A 22,065-nucleotide genomic window follows, 5' to 3' on the forward strand; every position below is an offset into this window, starting at 1 on the left:
ATTAGGTCATCCGTAATATTCAACAAAGCTGTAGTGGGTACAGACGGAAGTCTCATTGCCCTCCCCATTAAAACTTCGTGTGGAGAGAGACCTGTCCTCCTGTCTGGTGTGCTGCGCATACTCATGAGTACCAAGGGCAAAGCATCAGGCCAACTAAGAACATACTTTGGCTATTCGGGACTTCAAAGTGCCATTGATCTGCTCCACGATACCTGAAGCCTCTGGTCGATAGCTACAGTGCAACTTCTGATCAATATTCAATGCAGAGCAAAGCATTTTCACAACTTCACTGTTGAAATGAGTTCCTCGATCTGATTCCAGGGAGTTTGGCACCCCGTAGCGCGGGATCAACTCTCTAAGCAACAACTTTGCTACTGTGAGTGTATCGCACCTGCGTGTAGGGTATGTTTCGACCCATCTGGAAAATATGCATACAACCACCAGAACATACCTGAGGTGGTTACTTTTTGGCATCTCAATGAAATCTAATTGCATTCTGTTGAAAGGCCCCCCAGACCTCCCAATGTGACTCATTGTAACCGGTGTTCTTTTCCCTACGTTCAGTTGCTGACAAGTAACGCATCTCCTACACACTGCTTCTGCTGCAATCCTAAACTTAGGGCAATACCAAGTCTGCCTGAATACCCTCAGCATGGCATCCCTTCCTAAGTGTACTGGACCATGTATCTGTCGTGCCATTGGACTCACTAATTCCTCAGGTAACACTGCTCTTCCATCTGCTGAAACCCAGAAATCCATTTCCCTTTTCACACATCCTGCTGTTTCCCATGCCTTTTTCTCAGAATCAGGTGCGTTCTCTTGCATGTTTTTTAAATCCTCCCAAGTATCAACCGTTTCCAGCATCATATTTAATTCAGTCTTTTCCTGAGCCCCACCTACTTCCACCTCCGTGAAAGAGTATCCTTGCTCCGCGCAATAGCGGGCAACTTCATCTGCATATCTATTACCTTGTGACACAAAATCTGTATTTTTGGTGTGGGCTACACATTTGACGATTGCAATTGCAGCTGGACCTTGTAATGCTTCTAACAACAGTCGCACAAATTCTCCATTTCGAATAGGCGAACCAGAGGAGGTCATGTAACCTCTCTGAGACCACAACTGCCCAAAATCATGAACTACACCGAAACCATATTGGCTATCGGTATAAATGGTGACTCTAATTTTGTTTCCTGCTATACAGGCACGTGTCAATGCAATGATTTCTGCTACCTGAGCGGAGTGTACTCCTTCCAGGCAAGCGGCTTCCACAACTCCAGTAATGGTGCAAACAGCATAAGCTGCTCTCAACCGACCAGTATCGTCTCTTAAACATGAGCCATCAACAAAGAAAATTTCATCAGGGTCGATCAACGGCTCATCCACGATATCTGGTCTTGGCTTAGTGCATAGTTCAGACACATCCAGGCAGTCGTGATCTTCACATTCCTCGCCTTCAATATCATTAGGAAGTGGCATCAACGTAGCAGGATTCAAAACAGAGCACCTCTTAAGGGTCACGTTCTCCGCAGCAAGTATAACTTGCTCGTAGCGCGTGAGCCTACTTTTGGTCATGTGCTGTGTCTTGGGCCTGGTCATCAACAATTCTACAGAATGCGGTACATACACCACTAACTGGTGTCCCATTACAATATTTTCACACTGCTCAATGCTGACACCTGATGCAGCAACGGATTTGAGACATCCGGGCAACGCTGCGGCTACTGGATCTAAGGTAGCCGAAAAGTATGCAACTGGTCTACGGGCATTTCCATGAATTTGTACTAAAACTGACAAAGCACAACCTTCCCTTTCGCAACAGAAAAGTGAAAATGGTTTCTCATAATCTGGCATTCCCAAAGCCGGAGCACGGCACAAATCTTCTCTCAGCTGGAGGAATGCCATTAAACAATCCTTGTCCCATGGTACCGGATCACTCACCTCCTTGTGCGTCAGTTTTTGTAAAGGTTTTGCTTTCAGTGAAAAGTTAGCTATCCACTGTCGGCAATAACCAACCATTCCTAGGAACATCCTGACTTCTCTCTGTGTCTTAGGCGCATTCATCTTCATTATCGCCTCTATCCTATCTGGTGACACTTTGCGCTTTCCTTTTTCTATCCTGTGACCCAAGTACTGTACTTCTGTCAGACAGTACTGCAATTTGTTCGGAGATACCTTATACCCATTTTCAGCTAAATGGTTCAGCAAGGCAATGGTATCTGTCTTACAAGCCTCTTCTGTCTCTGACGCAACAAGTAGGTCGTCTATGTACTGGACCAGAACCGAGTTCTGGGGCAGTACCAGACTTTCAAGATTTTTCTTCAACAGCTGGTTGAAAATTGATGGGCTATCTGTAAACCCTTGGGGGATACGACACCATGTTAAAACGCGATTTTCCAGCTTAAAAGCAAAAAGGTACTGGCTCTCCTCATCCAATGGGATTGAGAAGAAAGCCTGACAAAGGTCTATCACTGTGAACCACTCAGCTTGGAATGGTATCTGAAACAATATCACTGATGGATTCGGTACCACTGGACAACATGAAACAACTATGTGGTTAATCTTTCGAAGATCTTGCACTATTCTAAATTTCCCACTAGGTTTCTGCAAACCCATAATCGGGGAGTTGCATGGACTTCCCTCGATTTCCTTCAGTATTCCCTGTTTTATCATAGAGTCGATTACAGGTTTTATTCCGGCAATCGTCTCCGGGGTCAATTTATATTGGGGCGTTCCTGGATATTCAGCATTTGGTTTTACCATGATCTTCACTGGTTCTACTCCTTTGATCAGTCCTATCTCTTCTCCAGTAAAATCCCATACCTCTGATGACACCGCCTCTCGTAAATCCCCTGGGAGCTCCTCCACTGTCAGGGTAGGATACAGTTCTATGCATGTTCTCGAATTTACAACTTTGAAGGTAGCGTCATCATCTGTAGTCTGTACCTCTACTCCCTGAGGTGTGCAGTATATTGTGCAGTTCAGTTTGCACAATAAGTCCCTTCCTAACAGACACACAGGACTAGAATCACATACTACAAACTGATGTTCATCTGTGTAGTTTCCTTTTTTCACTGATACTGGTTCCGTCAAAGGGCTATTCATTCTCTTATTTGCAACTCCTACCACCTGAATTGTTTCCCCCGACATCGGTAGATCCGGAACCACTGCCGATCTCAAAGTTGATCGAGTAGCTCCGGTATCCACTAGGAATGTTGTAGGACACCCTGCCACTTCAGCCTCAACAAACGGTCCTCTTTGATCCACCTCTAGAACTGCCCAGAGGGTACAGTCCCCCTGTCTGCTTACACGTTGTCCCGTCAATGGATCAACGTAGTAACTCTCTTCTCCATCTACAAAGAGGGGCATTTGTCTATGGATCTTTCCCCCTGTCGAAATCTTTGGTGGCTGCGGGAACTGAGCTTGTGGAGCCGAAGTCCCCCCTTTGGCCACATTACTTCTTGACACTGTCACCCTTTGAACTGGAACTTCCTGAACTTCCTCCTCTACTTCTATTTCTCCATTTTCAGGGTTATAGGGACACTCGCGTCTCCAATGTCCCACCTGGTGACACTGATGACACTTTGTAGTTTCTTCAATGTAGCAAAGTCTATTCTAGGTCTCGGATTTTCCTCGTTGTCCTTATTCTGATTGTTTGATTTCCGTCCCATTGTCCCTGTTCCCTGTTGCTGCTGTCCTCTCTTTCCAGCTGACTGCATCTGCACCATCATCAATTTCTCCTTTAATTTCTTTGCTTTGGACTCTATCTCATCACTGCAGTATCTTGCGTATCTCAGAATCTCATCCAATGGTTTGTTTTGCCAACAAATTAAATGCTGCTGAATCATCAAACAAATATCAGGTCTCAACCCCAAAACAAACTTTGATACAAACTGTCCTATATCCTTGGGGTCCATTACATCTAGTCCACTGTATTGTTTGAATGCTTTCAGCAATCACTCATAATACTCATGGACTGTCTCCTTTGGTTCCTGTCTTGTTCGGTCTATTTTTACCCAATCTATGTCTTGTGGTGGCACCTTCTCCTTCAGCCATGTCATTACCCTATCGTATTTTAACATTACTGTTTCTGACGGTCCATTAGTACGAGTATCCCTTGCTGGTTCTGTAGTTGGCCACTCGACACTAACCTTGCATGCTATCCACAAGTCTCCTGGGACCACAATATCAAACAAGGTGTTCAAATCAATCCACAATACTTTTGAGATCTTCACAAACCTCTCTACCTGCTTGTACCACTCTACAGGGTTCTCCCTTAACTTCGGAAATGAGTTGGTGAATGCAGCCAAATCTCCCCTACTCCAGGGCACGTGTACATAATTCCCATTCGCTATTTCACGCAAAGGGAATGCCTCCATCTGCATTAGTCTTCCCTCCAGAGACATCACATTCGCACTCCGCCTAACAGTGCCCTTTTTCGACCACCTCTCTTCCCATTTGTCCAGGTCCCTCCATGCTCTTATTCCCATGATCAGTTCCCTTATATGTGTTTTTAATCCAGTTGTCCTCCTCTCATCTAAGTCCTGATCTGAATAATGCAACCTGTGGTTACCCTGTAATGCCTTGGTTCTGGACAAATCTACCATATACTTGTCTGCCAGTTCAGACAGTTTCTCATGAGTTGCTCTGGCTTTTCGAGTGATGTCCTTTGCTATAAACAGCAGCTCATCTTGTTAGTACATGTCAATCCTTTCTATCGGCACTGTACCATCTACTATCTCGTCCAGGTCAGATTTTAAACTGGACACGTCAAGTCTTTTGGCTTTTATTACAGCTTTCAATATGCCATCTCTAGAGAGTCTATTTACATCTCTCCCATTACAGCTCTGAGTCCTACGTCTAGGCTCAGGCGAGTTATGGGGAGTCCTCCCTTGCTCCCATCTCTCCAGGTCCCATGCAGTTCCATCCTCTCTGGGTGTATGGTGAAACACTCCTCTATTTCCCATAGTCACATATTTCTCATTCTGCATGGTTACTCTAGGTGCATGGTAAGACATTCCATTATTTCCCATTTCTTCACCATTTGCCGGAGATCTCTGATCACTCGACACATGGCAAGATCCTTCACTGTTCCCTATGCTCCCACGATTCCAGTGCTGTACGTTATCATTAGGTGCGTGGTGAGTGCATCTAAACCTATCTCTGTATTCTTCGGTCTTTTGGTCTCCCTCGCCTTGGGTGAAACGAGATGTCTCTCCACACTCCGTCCTTCTGCCTCTTTGCTCCTGCCCATTTCCGCTGTCTGTATGACGGGTAACTCCTCTACTCTCCTGACTTTTACCTTCCCACTCCTGACTGCTTTCGCTAGCCCCACAGTGAGATAATATCCCATTGCCTCGACTTCCCCATTCTGCTTCTGCTCTTGACCTGTTGCTCGGTGCTTCTGTGGACCCCTCCCATTCCCTCAAGTCAGCCCTCAACTCCATGTAGGATTTCGGCCGTGGTTCCCTCAGGTCCATCGGTCCTCTCTGACCCCCCTGTTCTGTTACGGGATCCACTGCTGACTCCAATGGGGTGTTCCACGTTATCGGTCCCGGCGATTGCCTCCAGGCATTTGTCGTGTTATTCCTTCTCTCCATTTCAACTCTCTCTCTCTCTAGCCGTACCTGTTCTTTCTCTCTCCCTTTCTCTGGGTGGTAAACCGACACTACAGGACCTATGGTAACGGGTACTTGAAGAGCATCTGGTAATCCATAAGACTCAACCCTTTCTGTTGCTGGCGTCTTCTGCACCACAAACCTTCCGACTACTCTCTGTACAGGACTATGTTGAGGTGTCTCCTCACCTTTGGTAGGTACCCAATCCGCTATAGGGAGTGGCCTGTTCTCTTCTGTGTCAACCCTACCTTTCCTTGAGAGCTCCGTACTCTCTACCTCCCTATTGTCCGGAGGTGGTTTATCTATCAACAACCTATTTATTAGACCGTCCTCCGACTCGCTCTCATCATCCTCTTCTATGGGTTTCTTTCCACCTGTAACTTCTCTCAAGGGGTACAACTTATCCACCTCAATCACCTGTACCCTCCACTTCTTGGCTTCCGCATCCCATTTGGCATCTTGCACTGCCCTCACTGATCGCCGTACCCTTTCTTGGCGTCTGTGCTGACTCCTGTCGTGCGCCGCCCTAATCCATGCATTAAGGGCCTCAAACTGTGTCGGTCTAGGCAAAGGTCTCAATGAGGACATAACTGCTTTCAATTGATGTAACACTTCTAATCTAAACGTTCCGTATTTTGGAAAAGTCAGTTCCTCATTCCCCTCTGTAATCTTACTCCAAAGTCCCAAGCCACAGTATAGTATGCAACCCAACATTCGTTGCCATATAGTGAGCTGGTGTACCCTCCGGCGGTGCCTCTTCCCCGGAATAGGATTCTCTTCTTTTTCTCTTAAAAATCCCTCTCAAACATTTAAAACACTTCATATTCAAAATTTACGAATTTCTATTTTTCTCCACGTTCGTTTACTTCCTGATGACAATCCACCAATCTCAGCGCGGTTCTTGCTAACTGGCCTATCACAGCGCGGCTCTTTGCTGACGTCACACCAACCGCCCTATCACAGCGCGGCTTCACACCAACCGGCCTATCTCAGCGCGGCTCTCGCTGACGTCACTCGTCTCCCCTTTGCAGCAGTTCCCCTCCTTTCTCCGCTCGTCTCCCGGTCATGCATGCGTCCCATTCATACTCTGAAAAATGATTACTTCCGACCAAGCGATCACTTTCCTTGACTGTACGTCCACAGTCTAACTGTAATTGTCACCTTAACTGACGAAATGTCTTTCCGTGTACGTCCGGACAATCGCCTTCTCTGATAGGTTACTTGCACACGGTAACTTTCGACCTGCGTCCGTTACCCACACACTCACTCTTGCATTCCCCCTATCTCGGTCCTGCGGGCGATCAATGGTACCTCATGACCCCCTTTTCTCTGGTCGACAACTACTCTGGGTGTTCGATACACCCGAACCACTTAAGCTCTTCCCCGAACTTAAGATTTTGCCAGGTTGCGCGCGCTCACAACCCTCTCTCATTCACACTACAGGCATTCAACTCCGCATGACATTACAATACAGATACAACACAAAACACCGCAATCTGTCCACGCATGACCCTTGTTATACTCACTCTCGTCCGATTCTGCTGCTTTTCTCTCGCGCCGTCAGCACCCTCTTCGGCAGGCCACCTCTCGATCTCTAGGGACCTTGGGGTAAACTTAACTTAGTCTAGATCACCTTCCTCAAGAAGGTAACCATCCTCACTCTGCTACCAACTATTAACGCGGGATTTCTGGTCTATAGTTATAGGCCTAGATTCCAACTCAGGTCGACTGAACCGTTGGTACCTGTCATTGAGTAAAAGGCAATCCACTACCAGGTTAATCCGTTAGTGACTTACACCACTCTAAAGAACCACTTAAGCTTAAAAGGTTTAAAAGTTTATTACAAAGCCAAACTTAACTGGAGATACAAACATCTCAATATAAGGTTCAAAAGATATACGGATATCAATACAAACATGAATTTTCTAAATGCTCTTAGTCGGCAAAAGACTATTACCAAAACCAATTCAAAAATCATCAAAGTTGCAAGAATAGACACAAGCTGTAGCTTATGAGTCATTTACAGAAAGGAAAGAAATCAGATTAGACTGTCCCTACACTAGACTAAGTGACATCCCTACTTAACAAGATCTTAACCTAAAAAGGTGTCAGCAGTGGTGACTTCCAAAGAAGATCACACACTTCCCTTAGTCTTTGTTTCAAAACGATGTCTTGCAGTTCCCTATCTGCCTACCCATCCGCTCTCTTGGGTTCCTCAGATCATCTGCCTTAACTCCATCCCGGGGTACTGTCCCTAATACAAAATCACACTTACAATAGGAACGCCCTTTGGAGACACCCCTTAGAGACGCCCCTCACGTGGTGTTGGTTCTGGTATGCTCCATGCTGATACTCCTCTAGGCCCATCGTTAGCGTTGACCTTGCTTCCCAGGCTCCTCTCCGGCAAGACGGTACCCCCAGGAAATTCCTGAAGACTCCTCCAGGCCTGTGCCTGGCTCTCTTGAACAAAAGTCTATTCATCACTCTCTTGATTAAAACCTCCTCGCACCTGCACACAGACACTTGTACTGTGGGCCCCAAATTCCGGCCTCCACCATATCTTTAAGTCGTAAACCATTCAAATAGGCTCCACAGTTTGTGCCTAACACAGCCTTTCTCTAACGAGCACATGCAGATCAAACGAAATGACTTTTGTCTATTCAGGCCTATCTTGGAATTACATGTACGGGCCTGTGCACTCTGTAAAACATTTAATTTCTTCTAAACAGCATTCTAACTTGTTACACACAATGATTATATGAAACATTTATAAAACATATTTCAGTTCTAGGATCAATAATACTTTGAATTACAATAACATTGAAATCCACCATCGTGTAAGAGTGTAACAGCATCTTGTACTCTATGTGAACTGCCATGTGGCCTACACATTTCTACGTTTAGCAGCATTACATTTTCCCCTGCCACTGCCACATAACATGAGATTTCAACATCATTCGAACATCTCTACAAACATCTACATTAGCTTTTCACACTTGATATAAGTATTCTATTTTAATTAAACACTATTATATATTTTCACTCTATAAATTCGACACTCTTATAAAATGTTTACTAAACAAATACAACGTGCTTGTAAATATGATGCACTTCTATATTTTCTTGAATTGCGCTCTCTCAATATTGCGGGCCTTCACTGCAATTCTCAGAAAAGTGCTAACGCGGAAAACTAACTATTTATCTGCCAATGTGAGTATCCTCCTGTAAGCATCTGCCAGAATGATGGGCATGTTTTTTTAACTGAGTTAGGAGCCAATTGCCATATTTTGTATAAAATTTACAAAAGACTAAAAAATGTAAAATCGTTTTGGCCGATCTGTCCGTCACACGGGTAGGGTAGGGAATCTAGGTTTGAGTTATAACTGAGAGGAGAACACAGCAAACATGTTACAGTGCCTGACCTTAGGCGGAAAAGAAGGCTCCTCCCCTCCCAAAGACTCATGAGCAGGGTGAGATAGCTGGCCAAGGGATACGCAACATGTTCAATGATCATAAAATTGGAAACAGGAGATTTCTTGGATTACTTCTCCATCCTTTCCATGCCATAAAGAGTATTAAGTGCATTCCTAAGGAAGTTTTTGTGTACGGTCTCAGCTTGGCTTGGGCTTAAGAACAGCCTTCCTAAGTTGACACTGCATAGGCTCCGATTCACTCCGGACAGCCACGGAATGTCCTGCCCTTTTTCGCAGCCAATGCAATTGCCTATGATCTCTCTTGTGAGTGATGCTGCCGGGTTTTTCCATATAGATAGCCAGAATAGGGCAGGACGAGCCCTTATGAAGTCCTCTATATGCTATAACTGTTAGCGATGCCCCAAACCTCTGCACCATAAGTGGCAGTTGGTATGCATTGAGATTTAAAAAAAATGGTTAATAGCTAAAATGGCACCTGTTCTCTTGGGCCGTGGGAGGCTAAGAATGGAATTGGAGGCCTTTGAGAACTTGCTCCTGCAAAACGCCATGTGTTCACACCAGGAGCCGTTCGCAGCAGAGACCAACCCTAGATAGGGAAAAGTGCCAGTGCTTTTTAGTTTCTGATCTCCCACAGATATACAATTTAGTTGGTATTTTCTTGGCCTGCAGAGCATTGTAAAAGATTTTTTTAAATTAGTGCTTAGGTCCAAGCTAGCCATAAAATCAACAAAGCCCTGCACTAGAGTGCGTAGGGCGTTGGGTGTGCGGCCCATAAGGTTCGCATTGTTGGCATATAATAGCACGGGGAGTGTTTTACCATTTACTTTAGGAATGTAATAGGTCAATGTGGTTGGAGATTTATGCAGACTATTAATATAAATAATAAAAAGAAGAGGGGCTAGAACACATCTCTGTCTAACCCCTCGACCTACTTTAATGTCCTCGGAGACTTCACCCCCACTGCTCATCCTGACCCGGGCCTTTAGATCTTTACGTAAGTGCGCTAAGAAGTGCGCCACTGCCTCGTTCAAGCCATAGGCCAAGAGAATGGACCATAATCTTAACCTATTGACAAAGTCAAAGGCAGAGCTCAGATCCATAAAGGCCAGGTATATTAGTGAGTGCCGAGCTATGGTATATTTGCCGATGATTAAATTGAGGTTTAGGCATTGTTCGTTAGTACCTACTTTGCTCCAAACGCCCAATTGGCAGGGCCCTAAGGTGCCACTAACCTCAGGATTTTTAAAGTATTGTCTATTAAAGAAATAGGCCTGTAGCAGTTGGGTTGGGAGTGATCGCCCTTTTTAAAAATTGGGACAATAATACTTGTTGACCATATTTTAGGTATTGGGACATGCACTAAGTTCTTAAAAACATTTAAAAGAAGGGGCGCCCAAAAATCTGGCTTGTGTTTGATAAGGTCAATAGGTAACCCTTCTGGGCCCGGGGCTTTATTGCCCATACTTCCTCCACCTTTGGCAGCGTAATCTGGATCCTGGTTAGGGTTTTGTGATTGAAACGATCTACTTCCTGTATGGGGGCAGTGTAGATGTTTGACAAAATAATTTTCCTGTGCCTCACTTGTTATGGTGCACCTTATGGGAGATAATAACTGCCCGGTTGCCCTCATAAATAGTAATTTGCAGGCAGGATACATTTATGGCAGTAATCATATGTTTTGAATGATACAGTTTATTACACAAAAACAAAAATCACACTGTATGTTTCAGCACCTTCTGAACTACCACCTATTTTAAAAGTGACTTGCATTAAACCTCCGGAGTTTTTGTGATTTTAACCACCTATCTTAATTAGAGTGGATTGCCCAGTTTTCACTTCCCCTTGCCTCCTGGTAAAACCGGGCAGTAAGGGACAGTGAAAGCTGCAAAATGACCCCCACACAATGGGAACCAACTCTTATGGCGTGGGATGCATTAGTGGTTGTATTTTCAAAAAACAAAATACCAAAGTGCGATTTTGTTTTTGAAAATTCATAAACATGTTACGTTTGATTGATGGTACCGTCATTTTAAATGAACCATCCATCAAGCTTTTAATACATTGACAGGAACCACTGTGATGTCGGTCCCTACCAGTGTTAAGAGATGTCTGCATTGCCAGCCGACATCTCTAAATTTGGGGGTCTGAGGATCCTCGAAATGGCTGGAGTAAAGTACTCCTCCATATCGAAGTATTTACCTGTCTGCCAAAGTCTAAATCAGGCCCTTAATCTTTCTCAGTATCCATGTATTATAATTAGGGCTCCCGGTTTTCCGTTTAAACAGATTTTTACATATAAATACAGACGGAAAACAAGTTTTCCATTGTCTGTATTTATATGTAAAAACGGGAAAATACTAGCACATTTTGTGGCGCTACTCCTGATCCAGCAGAGAGTTGAAAAACAGGTATGGTGATTGCTCACAGAGTAGGTATCGCCTCTGGATTGGTGTTATCGGTATTTATGGGGTGAGAAAAAGCCATTCAAGAAACAACAAGGCCTCGTTAAAAATGAATGGTCTTTTAAAGACCAGTGAAGTACTTGGGTGTTTTTAACAAAGAAAGTCACATCCAGTTCCAGTGTGGGAAGAGTCAGTGAGGAGAAGAGTCAGAGCTCCCACCCCCACCAAGCCTCCAAAGGCCAAAAGCCTTCGGAAAATTTCTGAGTGCATCGGGGCACAGGCTGTTTGTAAAATTATCAGCATGAACTAGGGCACATCATGTGCATGTTACTATAACAACTTTCGTGCAGTCCAAATAAATAAAGCATTAACAAACGCCCACTAACTGTATTGTTGTCAATGCCTTCAATATAATGTATGTAAGGGGAGAGTAAAGAAATAATGTAGATTTCAATGTTATAAAAGGCTCAGTCCTAAACTATGATGCCCAATAGCGTGACTTATTTTAAATCACAGCAGGATTATATATTTTAATGATAACAGGCCTGTCCATTTGCTGTATATTTATTTATTTATTTATTGAAGTTTTGTATAGCGCTAGCTGGACCCGAAGGTATCAGAGCGCTTCACAGCATGTACAAATTGTGTGCAAACAAGATCTGAACGGAAAATAGGAGCAAAGAAGAAAATACAAACAAAGCATCTTTGGTTAAATAACTCTGCGGCAGAATGACAACAGTAACGGAGCGTGACTCCCGGTGGTGGGATTTCAATAGAAGCCTTCTTCAGTCCTTTCTGGGTTCCTCTTTACGGTCGAGAGCGCTCTAGGAAGAGGGCTTTGGGAAGTGTCTTGAATTTCGGGAAGGAGGGGGTCAGTCTGATGTGGGGAGGGATGGAGTTCCAAATTTTGGGCGCATTACCCGCGAAGGATTTCGTTCCGGTTTTTTGTTTCCGAGCTCTTAGTGGGATGAGTAGAAGCGGGTTGGAGCTTCTGAGGTTCCTGGACTGAAAGGCCCTTTTGAGTTTGGCAGCCAGATATTCAGGTTTGCCTTTGTGCAGGGCTTTATGGGTGAGACAGGCTGTGCGAAAGCTGGCTCGTTGGTCCATAGGAAGCCACTTCAGTTCCCTAAGTGCCGGAGAGATGTGCTCAAACTTTTTCGTTCCTGTGACCATTCTTGCTGCTGCATTGAGGGTCGTGGACAGGGGACCTAAGTGAGATCTTGCTGAACCGGTCAAGGTTGCGATTCCATAATCGATTCTGGAAAGCACCAACGCCTGTGTGGCCTGTTTGAGATCTTTAGGAGGTAGGAAGGGTTTTATTCTGTACAGGAGCTTCAGGTTTAGGAATGCGGATTTTGCGGCTTTTGAGATGTGTTTTTTCATGTCCAGCTTGGAGTCGAGGGTAATCCCTAGGGATTTCACAGAGTCCGTTGGCGTGAGAGCCCCATTAAGGGCGTCTAAGGCTTTGAGCCATTCTTCGATTTGAGGGTTTTTGTCTTGGTTGAGTTTAAGGTGGTTCATTGAGAGCCATTGCTGGACCTCTTTGAGCGTGGCGTTTAGTCTGTGGATGTCTTCAATCGAGGTGGTTTCCAGGTAGAGTTGTGTATCATCTGCGTAGAGGTGGAAGGGAATGTTAGACTTCCTTAGAAGTGTGGTAAGGGGTTCCATATATACGTTGAAGAGTTGAGGGGAGAGAACTGATCCTTGAGGGACTCCTCCTCTGACGGGCCGGGGGTCGGACTCGAAGTTGTTGATTTTTATTCTTTGTGAGCGGTTGTGAAAGAAGGAGGAGAACCATTTAAGTACCGTCCTTTCGATGCCCGCTCGCTCTTGGAGGGCTTTGAGGAGCAGGGAGTGGTCAACTGTATCGAACGCGGCTGATAGGTCAAGTAGGATGAGAAGGCTGCATTGGTCCGAGTCGAGGGACATGTGAAGATCGTCTTGGACGTTTAAGATTGCGGTTTCGGTGCTACATCCCTTTCTGCATCCAGATTGGTGAGGGTCAAGTAGATTGATATTCTCTAGGTGTTGGGTTAACTGAGGGAGAACACATCTTTCGAGAATTTTAGATAGGAGCGGAAGGTTGGACACCGGTCTGAAGTTGTTCATGTCCTCAATGTCCAGACCAGGTTTTTTTAGTAACGGCGTGACTTGGCCTACTTTGAGGCAGTCAGGAATGAGTCCCGTACTCAGTGAACTATTGATTATCTTGCACCAGATTGGGGCTAGGGTGAGCTTCATGTCTTTCATCAGGTTCGAGGATAGCTGGTCTAGGGAGTGGGATGAGGGTTTAGCAGCGGCTATCAGCTTGATTATCTCATCTTCATGGATGGGGCGGAATGAGGACCAAAGCGTAGGAGGACTCACTAGAGGGTTGCTTAATGTTGCTAGTGTCGAGGTCCCCGTGAGAGAGGTAGGGTCCGTGCTGAGAGCCAGATCAATTTTGGCAATTTTATCATTGAAAAAGCTAGCAAAGTTGTTACACAGCGATTTTGACGCCGTCATATTGGATGTTGACGGTTTGGATGTTTGGCTCCTAATGATGTTAAAGAGTTCGTTGGGACGGTTTTTAGCGTTGTTTAGGGCCAGGCAGAAGAACGATGACTTTTTGTTCATGATGTGCTTATTGTAGTTTCTGCGTGCTGCCTTGAGTTGATCGCGATGGAGGGAGGAGGGATTATTCCTCCAGGTTCTCTCAACAGTTCTAAGTTGTCTTCTTCCCTCATTGATGTCAGTGGTGAACCAAGTCCATGAGGGTGTTTTTCTAGTTTTTTTTTGTTTCAGGGGAGCCAGCTTGTCCAAGGAGAGTGTCAGGTTAGAGTGGTAGAGTGAGGTTAGATCAGAGGTTGAGAGGTGCTCCACTTCGATTGGAAGGAGCGAGCTAAGCCCTTCTTCAAGTTTGTCTCGAGGGACTCTGGATGTGTTCCTGACCCATTTAGGAGGAGCCAGAGTGGGGGGTTTGGGAAGGGCCGGATGGTTGATATGAAAAAGAATAATGTGGTGGTTGGACCAGTCGACAGGAATGATGTAGTCAATAGTGATTGATTTCTTGTCCGAGATGATTGCATCTAGGATCGCTCCTCTGTGGTGTGTTTCTTCTAGGCAGTGTTGGAACAGACCGTTATCTAGCAGGAGTCCATTCAGAGATTGGATGAGTGGGTTTTTTGATTCATTCATCTCAGGTTAAGGTCCCCCAGAATTAGGCTACTATCGTTGCTGAGAGCGCATTGGGTGATCAAGTCATTGAGCTGTGTTCCAAATTCGTTGTGGTTACCGGGAGGGTGGTACAGGAGATGGCAGTGAAGTGGGCTATTAGTACTCGATTTGATGATGACCGATAGGCATTCGAAGGAGTTATAAGGGCATGAGGGCATGGTCGTGAATCCACCCAGGGTTTCTTAAGTGGGGGCCGGGGGCATGCATGAGCCATGGTCTGGGGGGGGGGGGGTGGTGAGTCAATTCTGTTTGTTAGCGAAGGAGAAGGGGGGGTAGCCGAGACTGGGGTTGACCGCTGTGTTTTACCTAGGGAGTGAAGAGTTTCCATTAGGCCGTGAACTAGGATCCAGAGCTGTGCTTCTAGCAAGTCAAGGCATTGCATCAGCCTGTCTGGAGGGGCGGGGGGGGGGGAGGGAGGGGTAGAGCCCTGCGGTCGAGAGGCTGCTGACCGTGTCGATTCCAGGGGGGTTTGGAGGTGACTGAGGAGCTGATTCTGGCAAGTCGCCCAACTGCGATGAGGCAAGGGGGAGGGGGAGGAGGCCTAGTTGAGGATGTGGGACAAGGTCCCCTTCGCTGAAGGAGCTCTGTTCTGGTTGAATAGGTGTTAGTGGGGGGACGGGTTGGGAGGAGGGATGGCTTATTTAAGAATGTTTGAATGTGAACAATGAATTGGGGCTTGCTCCAGTCAGGCCTGGTGCTAGATCCCCCCTCCCGTCTCCCTTCTGGTGTGATACAGCATCAATCACACTTTTAACAATTCAACTTGACACGTCTGTACAGACTTAAATCGGATAGACAGTAAAATCAGCCATAGACAGTAAAATCAGCCCCGTTCGCACCTCTCATTGACTTATTGCCTTTCGTGACCGGCTAGCTTCCCTCTATCCAAGAGGGGAGGTTTTTTGCTTACGTTTTCGGTGCACCCCCAATGCCCCAGCGCTTGAAGGTAGTGCAGAGCTGTCACCGCTTGAACTCGGCCTGCTCCCCTCCTGCTCCAATATCTGTATTGTGGGCCTTGAAATTATATTAGTTTTTCCCAATTAAAAAATGATAACATGCAGTTTAGAAAGTAGTGCTGGGCACATACAGATATGCTTTTACCAGCAGCATATTACTCTTGTCTAGTGCATAATTTGAATTGAGTTGCTTCAAGGTGTTTATAGCGCAGCACAATTTGGTTGTAGATGAAGGCAGTGTGAGTTTCTCTCAGTGGGGCAGTATGGTGTTCAGTGTGGGAGAGGATGTGGAACTCTGTGCTGATGCAGAAACTGCAAGGCTCTGAGACAAATGGCTTTTGATAGCACTTTTAGGCGTATTTGGGACATTCTGCGAATGGCAAAGTTTTCAGATGAATGTATTGTGTTGACCAATAACAAACAAGTGTGTGTGTGCATTGTCAATTTACATAAATGTGGAAAAATACTAACTGCAGCGTCGTCTTTTACTTGTGGAAAAATAAATGTGGATAAATACAGATAAAATGTCCAAAAAATAAATATGGATAAATACAGATGGAAATGGCAAAAATATAAATACCATAAAACCGGGAGCCCTAATTATAATAAATGAAATAACCTTCATTGTATGTAAAAAAGGATTATGCAAGTTACCTCTTAGTTATGTGACTTTATGAAGGAACTCATACTTCAACATTCTTCCTCTGTATGATTGCTTAGTCCTTCAAAGTCTAGTAGTATCCTTGTAATATATGCAAAGGATACATTATCCCTTATGTAATATTGTTAGGACGGAATATTCTTGCGCATGATAATGGACGTGCCCCTGCCCTGGGTGCCACATCTGCAGTGATATCTGGATCCTGTGTAACGATTTTCGTTCCTGGGCGAGCACGGATCATACCGATAAAGGGTCTAAAACCCTCTGCCTGTCGTTTGAAATCCCTTCTTTTTGGCAGGAGTTCATTCCAACGGGGTATTGACCCTTAATTCCCCCATTGTGTATCTTGTTCAAAGAAGCATAGGAGTGTCTTCCCTTTTATTAATCAAACATGCTCTTGTCTGTACGTATGTTGCTCCAATTATATTTCATTACACTTTTCAGAGTGACAATCAGATGATCAGTGTAGTTGAAGAACAACCAGCACGTGTTTCACCCCCTAGAAATGATAGACCTTTCTCAAGGCTTACAAATTACAAATGTTAGATTCTTCACGTTCTGTTTGCAGTATTGACTCACAATCCAAAGTATATCTAAAATCCTGGGTTGAATCCCATGACACATTTGTCGAACACCAAAAAATGTGTCATTGGATTCAACCAGAGGGGACCGTTATTGAAGTGGGAGGGCTGTTGCCTTGAAGCAGGGTGCAAGCCGTGAAAAGAAGAATCGGATTGTGACTCGCGTAGGAAAAACAACACATCCTCCACCAAGTCCAGGAATACCTGAACCTTCCTCCAGATTGAGAAAGACTTACCGTGAGACCAGAGAAGCACTGTGGACATCTGCTGCTTCAACCGCAGCCTTTTGACATATGCTCACCATCAGGCTGCAGACGCCCGCTCAGACACTCTGGACTACCACTCCAGCAGGAGCGGGTAAAACTGAATACTGGACCGCCGGGCCTTGGGGGGAACTTGCTCTGATTGACGCGCTATGGTGCAGGGACACTTTGACTTTCTCAAAGCCATTGTGGAACTTCTGAGACTTGAACTCACTAGCGGGGCTTAACTTGGATGTTGTCTCATGTAAATGTACAATACCCATGATCCTTAAATTTAGAAATGGGATTTGAGAGCTGACCCGGGTAAAGCTGGTGTTCCTGCTTTATGAAGACTGTATATTATTTGTAGGGTGCCGTATTGTACTTTGCGTTCGTAGATAAATAAATATTTTTACATAAAAGCAAGCATCTGACTTCACAGTCATTTATTGCAGGTTGCTGGATTTATTTTGGGTTATGAGCCTCTGCTCACCCTACACCTACTTCGTCCATGAGAAGCCTTGAACTGCTTGATCCGCGCTACCAATGAGAATCAAGTATTGAAGGAGTACCTGGCCCAGTTGCTCAGAGCCCATAGTAGGCCAGGCCCCAGGACATCGGGTGAAAAAGGCCTCAGCTCAGGTGGTGGGGCCCAGTAGCTCCTGCTTGCCCCGTGTACCTCAGAATGGGGTTGTGACAAATATCTTCAATGAATACTTAAGTACCGAATTTTTAAACCACCTCTAAATTTATGACCAACACAATATATCCCTTCAACTCAACTCAAGTGTGGTTGGCCAGCCTATTCTTTGGCTGAATCCTGCCTCTCTCTAAATGCCTTATCACACCTTTACTAGTACACGCGTATTAGTCGCTTGTCTACCATCCAAAGAGTTGTAAATACAGACTTTTCTCTTGATATTTCTCCTGTTTGCTATGGATGAAATGCTATACGTTACACTTCTGGAGGCAATTCATGATCGAATGGGTTCTCTGATGCTACTCTAATTACTCGAAGTGTAATCACTATTTACAGTTACCGACAACCACAGGTGTATTGTGTATGAGCTGCATATTGTATTTTAAGTATATTCACCTTGAAAGTGTATTTTATTTTACTTTATGACCGAATTCCCATAGGTTTTGCCGAGCACCCCTCAAATACCCTTTTGTAGATTATTATTGACAGACTGCATTTCTTTGCTGCAGGGTTGAAAGAAGACGCGCAGCTGAAGTTATTCAGAGGGCTTGGAGGTCTCACACGGACAGAAGGCTCTTCAGACTTCTGAAACATGCAGCACGTGCAGCGGTAAATGATGTACAGTGGTGGTTTGCTTGACGTGCAGCTTTCAAAACGTTTTTTCTATATCAGTAACCTTTTAATTAAATGCACCTATGTATAACATGTTGCGTTGTTCATGTACACCATCAAACATACACCTTTAAGTCAGTAATGTTCAACACGATACATCTGGTTAACGACCACCGATACCTGGGTTGCTTGCTCTTCGATTATGCCTTCCATTGGGACTTAAAAATAAAAGAAATCGAACATTGGCAAAGCCCATGGTTATGGCTTAGCAGGCATTGATTATTGTTGGTGCCATTTTTAAGTGAATCAGTTCACATTGCAGCCCTTGGTTGATGAAGATGTTGTTGGTGCCTGAGGAATAACCAAGACTATAATTCCCAGAATTCTTTGCTGTCCAATACAAGCCAGGACTGGAAGCACAGCTCAACTGACAGAAGGGGAGGTAGCAACCTCAATGACACTCTAGATCAGTGTTTCCCAAACGTTTTAGAACCACAGCCTGATTTTAAGAATGACAAACTTTCGCGACCCACCTAGTTTGAAAGTCATGTTAAATGAGTCTATAGAACGCAGGGCTACCCAGAGGTGTCTCGGCACGGGCTCTTAGACAGAACAGCACGAACCCTGCCTAGGCCCTAGTTGTTGAATAGGCAGATTTATAGTTCCTATCTGAAGATAAGAAAACTGGGAGAGGATCTGATGTGCCCAAGATAAAACGTTTACCTCCCCAGTTCCCTTTCTTGAACTTGGGAACCATTAACGTTTTTGCACTTGAGGAGCGCAGTGTTCTCTCCAGTGAATACCATCTAAGTCTCTGCCTAAATGGACACAATTCGGGCGATTTTTAATGTACCTAGAGCGTTATGTGGCAGCACACTGTCATCTGCAGACAACACTTTCCATTGAAACGCCACTTTATTTGTACAGACACGCAGTTTTACTGATAAAACTATATTGCTTACAAATGATAATGTGTCGAAATCGAGTTTCAGTGAATATTTATAATTTGTGCATTGTCAGGTAAAGTGTCTTGATTTGTTCTGTTCCTATTAAAATCTTTGTTTCCATCACACTTCAGAATTGCAGAAAAAGGTGCTGCATTTTTTGCTTTCCTAACTGCTAAATGTGTATAATTAATTTCATGCATTCATTTAATTTCAAATGTGTATAATTAATTTACAGGTATTTGTGTGTTACAAAAAAATGACATCCTACAGCCTTTCCTTTCACATTCACTGAACCTCAGCGAGATTGTCACATAATTCACTTTACTTTTCTTTCTCTGACTGCAAAGTAAGAGTCTGTAAACCCCAATCCCTATGTTAAAACAGATAAGCAGCAACTTTTCAGGGTTGTATGATGGAACAACGCATGCAATTACTTGCAATGCCTTAATAACGTGGTCACAACCACAACCTTACCACGCATGCCTTTACAATGAATTTTATTGTAAAGGCATGAATAGTCAAGCTAAATGAGTGGTAAAGCATACATCCCAGCCCCCACCCTGAGCCCTAAAACCTGTCTCCAGCCTTAAAACTACCACAACCCCATCCCATAAAACACCCCAGCCCCCCCTGAGCCCTAAACCCGGCCCCAGCTCTAAAAACTACCCGACCCCCAGCCTTGATTCCTAAAACCGGGTCCCTGTCCTGTAAACGATCCCAACCCCAGCCTTAACAAGCATTTGCAATGCAATAGGTCTCGCATTAGGAACGTTTGAGCTATTGGTATTGTAAATGACACATTTTTTATTTATGTTTTGTTTTTGAAAATAGCTAAATTAATAGCTTTGTCATTTACAATGCCAATAGTTATAACTTTTGTAAATGTGACACCTATAACATTTGTAATGCAATATGTGTTGTATTTACGTTTTAATTACAAATAACAAAGGCTTTTAATTTTTTTTAATAATTAATACTTAAATAAAAGTTATTGTAATTTATAATGGCAATAGCTTAAACTTTTGTAAATAACTTTTGTGAAGATTATGTTCAGTGTATTTAATTGTGACCTAAATCCAAGAACAGAAGTGAAATATTAACATATTTTTGTTACATTTGTAATAAAGCTTGAAACATTGAGAGAACATATTTGAACCAGTTGTTGAATGGTTGCACAGATTGGTGCTGTGGTGGCGCTGAGTGATGTGATGGCGAACGAGTGATGCTGTGGCGTTCAGTGATGCTGTAGTAGTGCATAGTGATGTTGTGGTGCCGCTGAGTTATGCTGTGGTGGTGCTGAGTGATGCTGTATGCTATGCTATGTTTTGTTTTGCTATCCTATGTTTTGTTTTGTTATGCTATGCTATGTTTTGCTATCCTATGCTTTGATTTGTTATGCTATGCTATGCTGTGTTTTGTTATGCTATGCTATGTTTTGTTATGCTATGCTATGTTTTGCTATGCTTTGTTATCCTAGCTATGTTTTATTATGCTATGCTATGTTTTGTTGTGTTTAATTATGCTATGCTTTGTTTTGCTATGCTATGTTTTGTTATGCTTTGCTATGTTTTGTTGTGTTTGGTATGCTATGTTATGTTTTGCTATGCTATTTGCTATGTTTTGTTGTGTTTTGTTAAGATATGCTATGTTTTGTTGTGTTTTTCTGTTTTGTTATGCTATGTGTTGTTGTGTTTCGTTATGCTATGTTTTCTTATGTTATGCTATGTTTTGTTATGCTATGCTATGTTTTGTTATGCTATGCTGGTGAGGGTGTGTGAGGGTGTGTGAGGGTGAGGCTGTGTGAGGGTGAGAGGGTTGTGAGGGTGAGGGGGTGTGAGGGTGAGGGTGTGAGGGTTAGTGAGGGGGTGTGAGGGTGTGGGTGTGAGGGGTTGTGAGGGTGAGGGTGTGTGATGGTGAGGGAGTGTGAGGATGAGGGGGTGTGAGGGTGAGGGGATGTGAGGGTGAGGGGATGTGAGGGTGAGTGAGGGTGTGTGAGGGTGAGTGAGGGTGTGTGAGGGTGAGAGGGATGTGAGTGTGAGGGTGAGTGAGGGTGTGTGAGGGTGTGTGAGGGTGAGTGAGGGTGTGTGAGGGTGAGAGGGTTGTGAGTGTGAGGGTGAGTGAGGGTGTGTGAGGGTGTGTGAGGGGGTGTGAGGGTGAGGGGTGTGAAGGTGAGGGTGTGTGAGGGGGTGTGAGGGTGTGTGAAGGTGAGGGGGTGTGAGGGTGAGGGTGTGTGAGAGTGAGGGTTGGTGAGGGTGAGGGTGAGAGGGTGTGTGAGGGTGAGAGGGTGAGTGAGGGTGGTTGAGGGGGTGTGAGGGTGAGGGTGAGGGGATGTGCGGGTGAGTGTGTGTGAGTGAGGGGAGTGAGGGTGAGGGGTGTGAGGGTGGGGGGGTGTGAGGGTGGGGGGGTGTGAGGGTGAGAGGGTGTGAGGGTGTGTGAGGGTGAGGGTGTGTGAGGGTGAGGGGGGGTGAGGGTGAGGGGGGGTGAGGGTGAGGGGGGTGAGGGTGGATGAAAGGGTGTGTGAGGGTGAGGGTGAGAGGGTGTGTGAGGGTGAGAGGGTGTGTGAGGGTGAGAGGGTGGGTGAGGGTGCGTGAGGGTGTGTGAGGGTGAGGGGGTGTGAGGGTCAGTGGGTGTGAGTGAGGGTGAGAGGTGTGAGGTTGAGGGTGTGTGAGGGTGTGTGAGGTTGAGGGTGTGTGAGG

The 22,065-nt window shown here is 44.9% G+C and overlaps 1 protein-coding gene across 1 annotated transcript in view; it reads left to right on the forward strand.

The window, feature by feature from the left end:
• Window positions 1-22,065, forward strand: part of C8HXorf58 (chromosome 8 CXorf58 homolog) — a 959,020-nt gene that overhangs the window by 226,606 nt on the left and 710,349 nt on the right. The window contains exon 3 of the mRNA XM_078657786.1: window positions 18,320-18,419. Within this exon, the coding sequence (XP_078513912.1) occupies window positions 18,320-18,419 (100 nt within the window). The remainder of the gene's footprint in view (window positions 1-18,319; window positions 18,420-22,065) is intronic.

Source organism: Lissotriton helveticus, chromosome 8, assembly GCF_964261635.1.
Source record: "Lissotriton helveticus chromosome 8, aLisHel1.1, whole genome shotgun sequence".
NCBI classification, from domain to species: domain Eukaryota; kingdom Metazoa; phylum Chordata; class Amphibia; order Caudata; family Salamandridae; genus Lissotriton; species Lissotriton helveticus.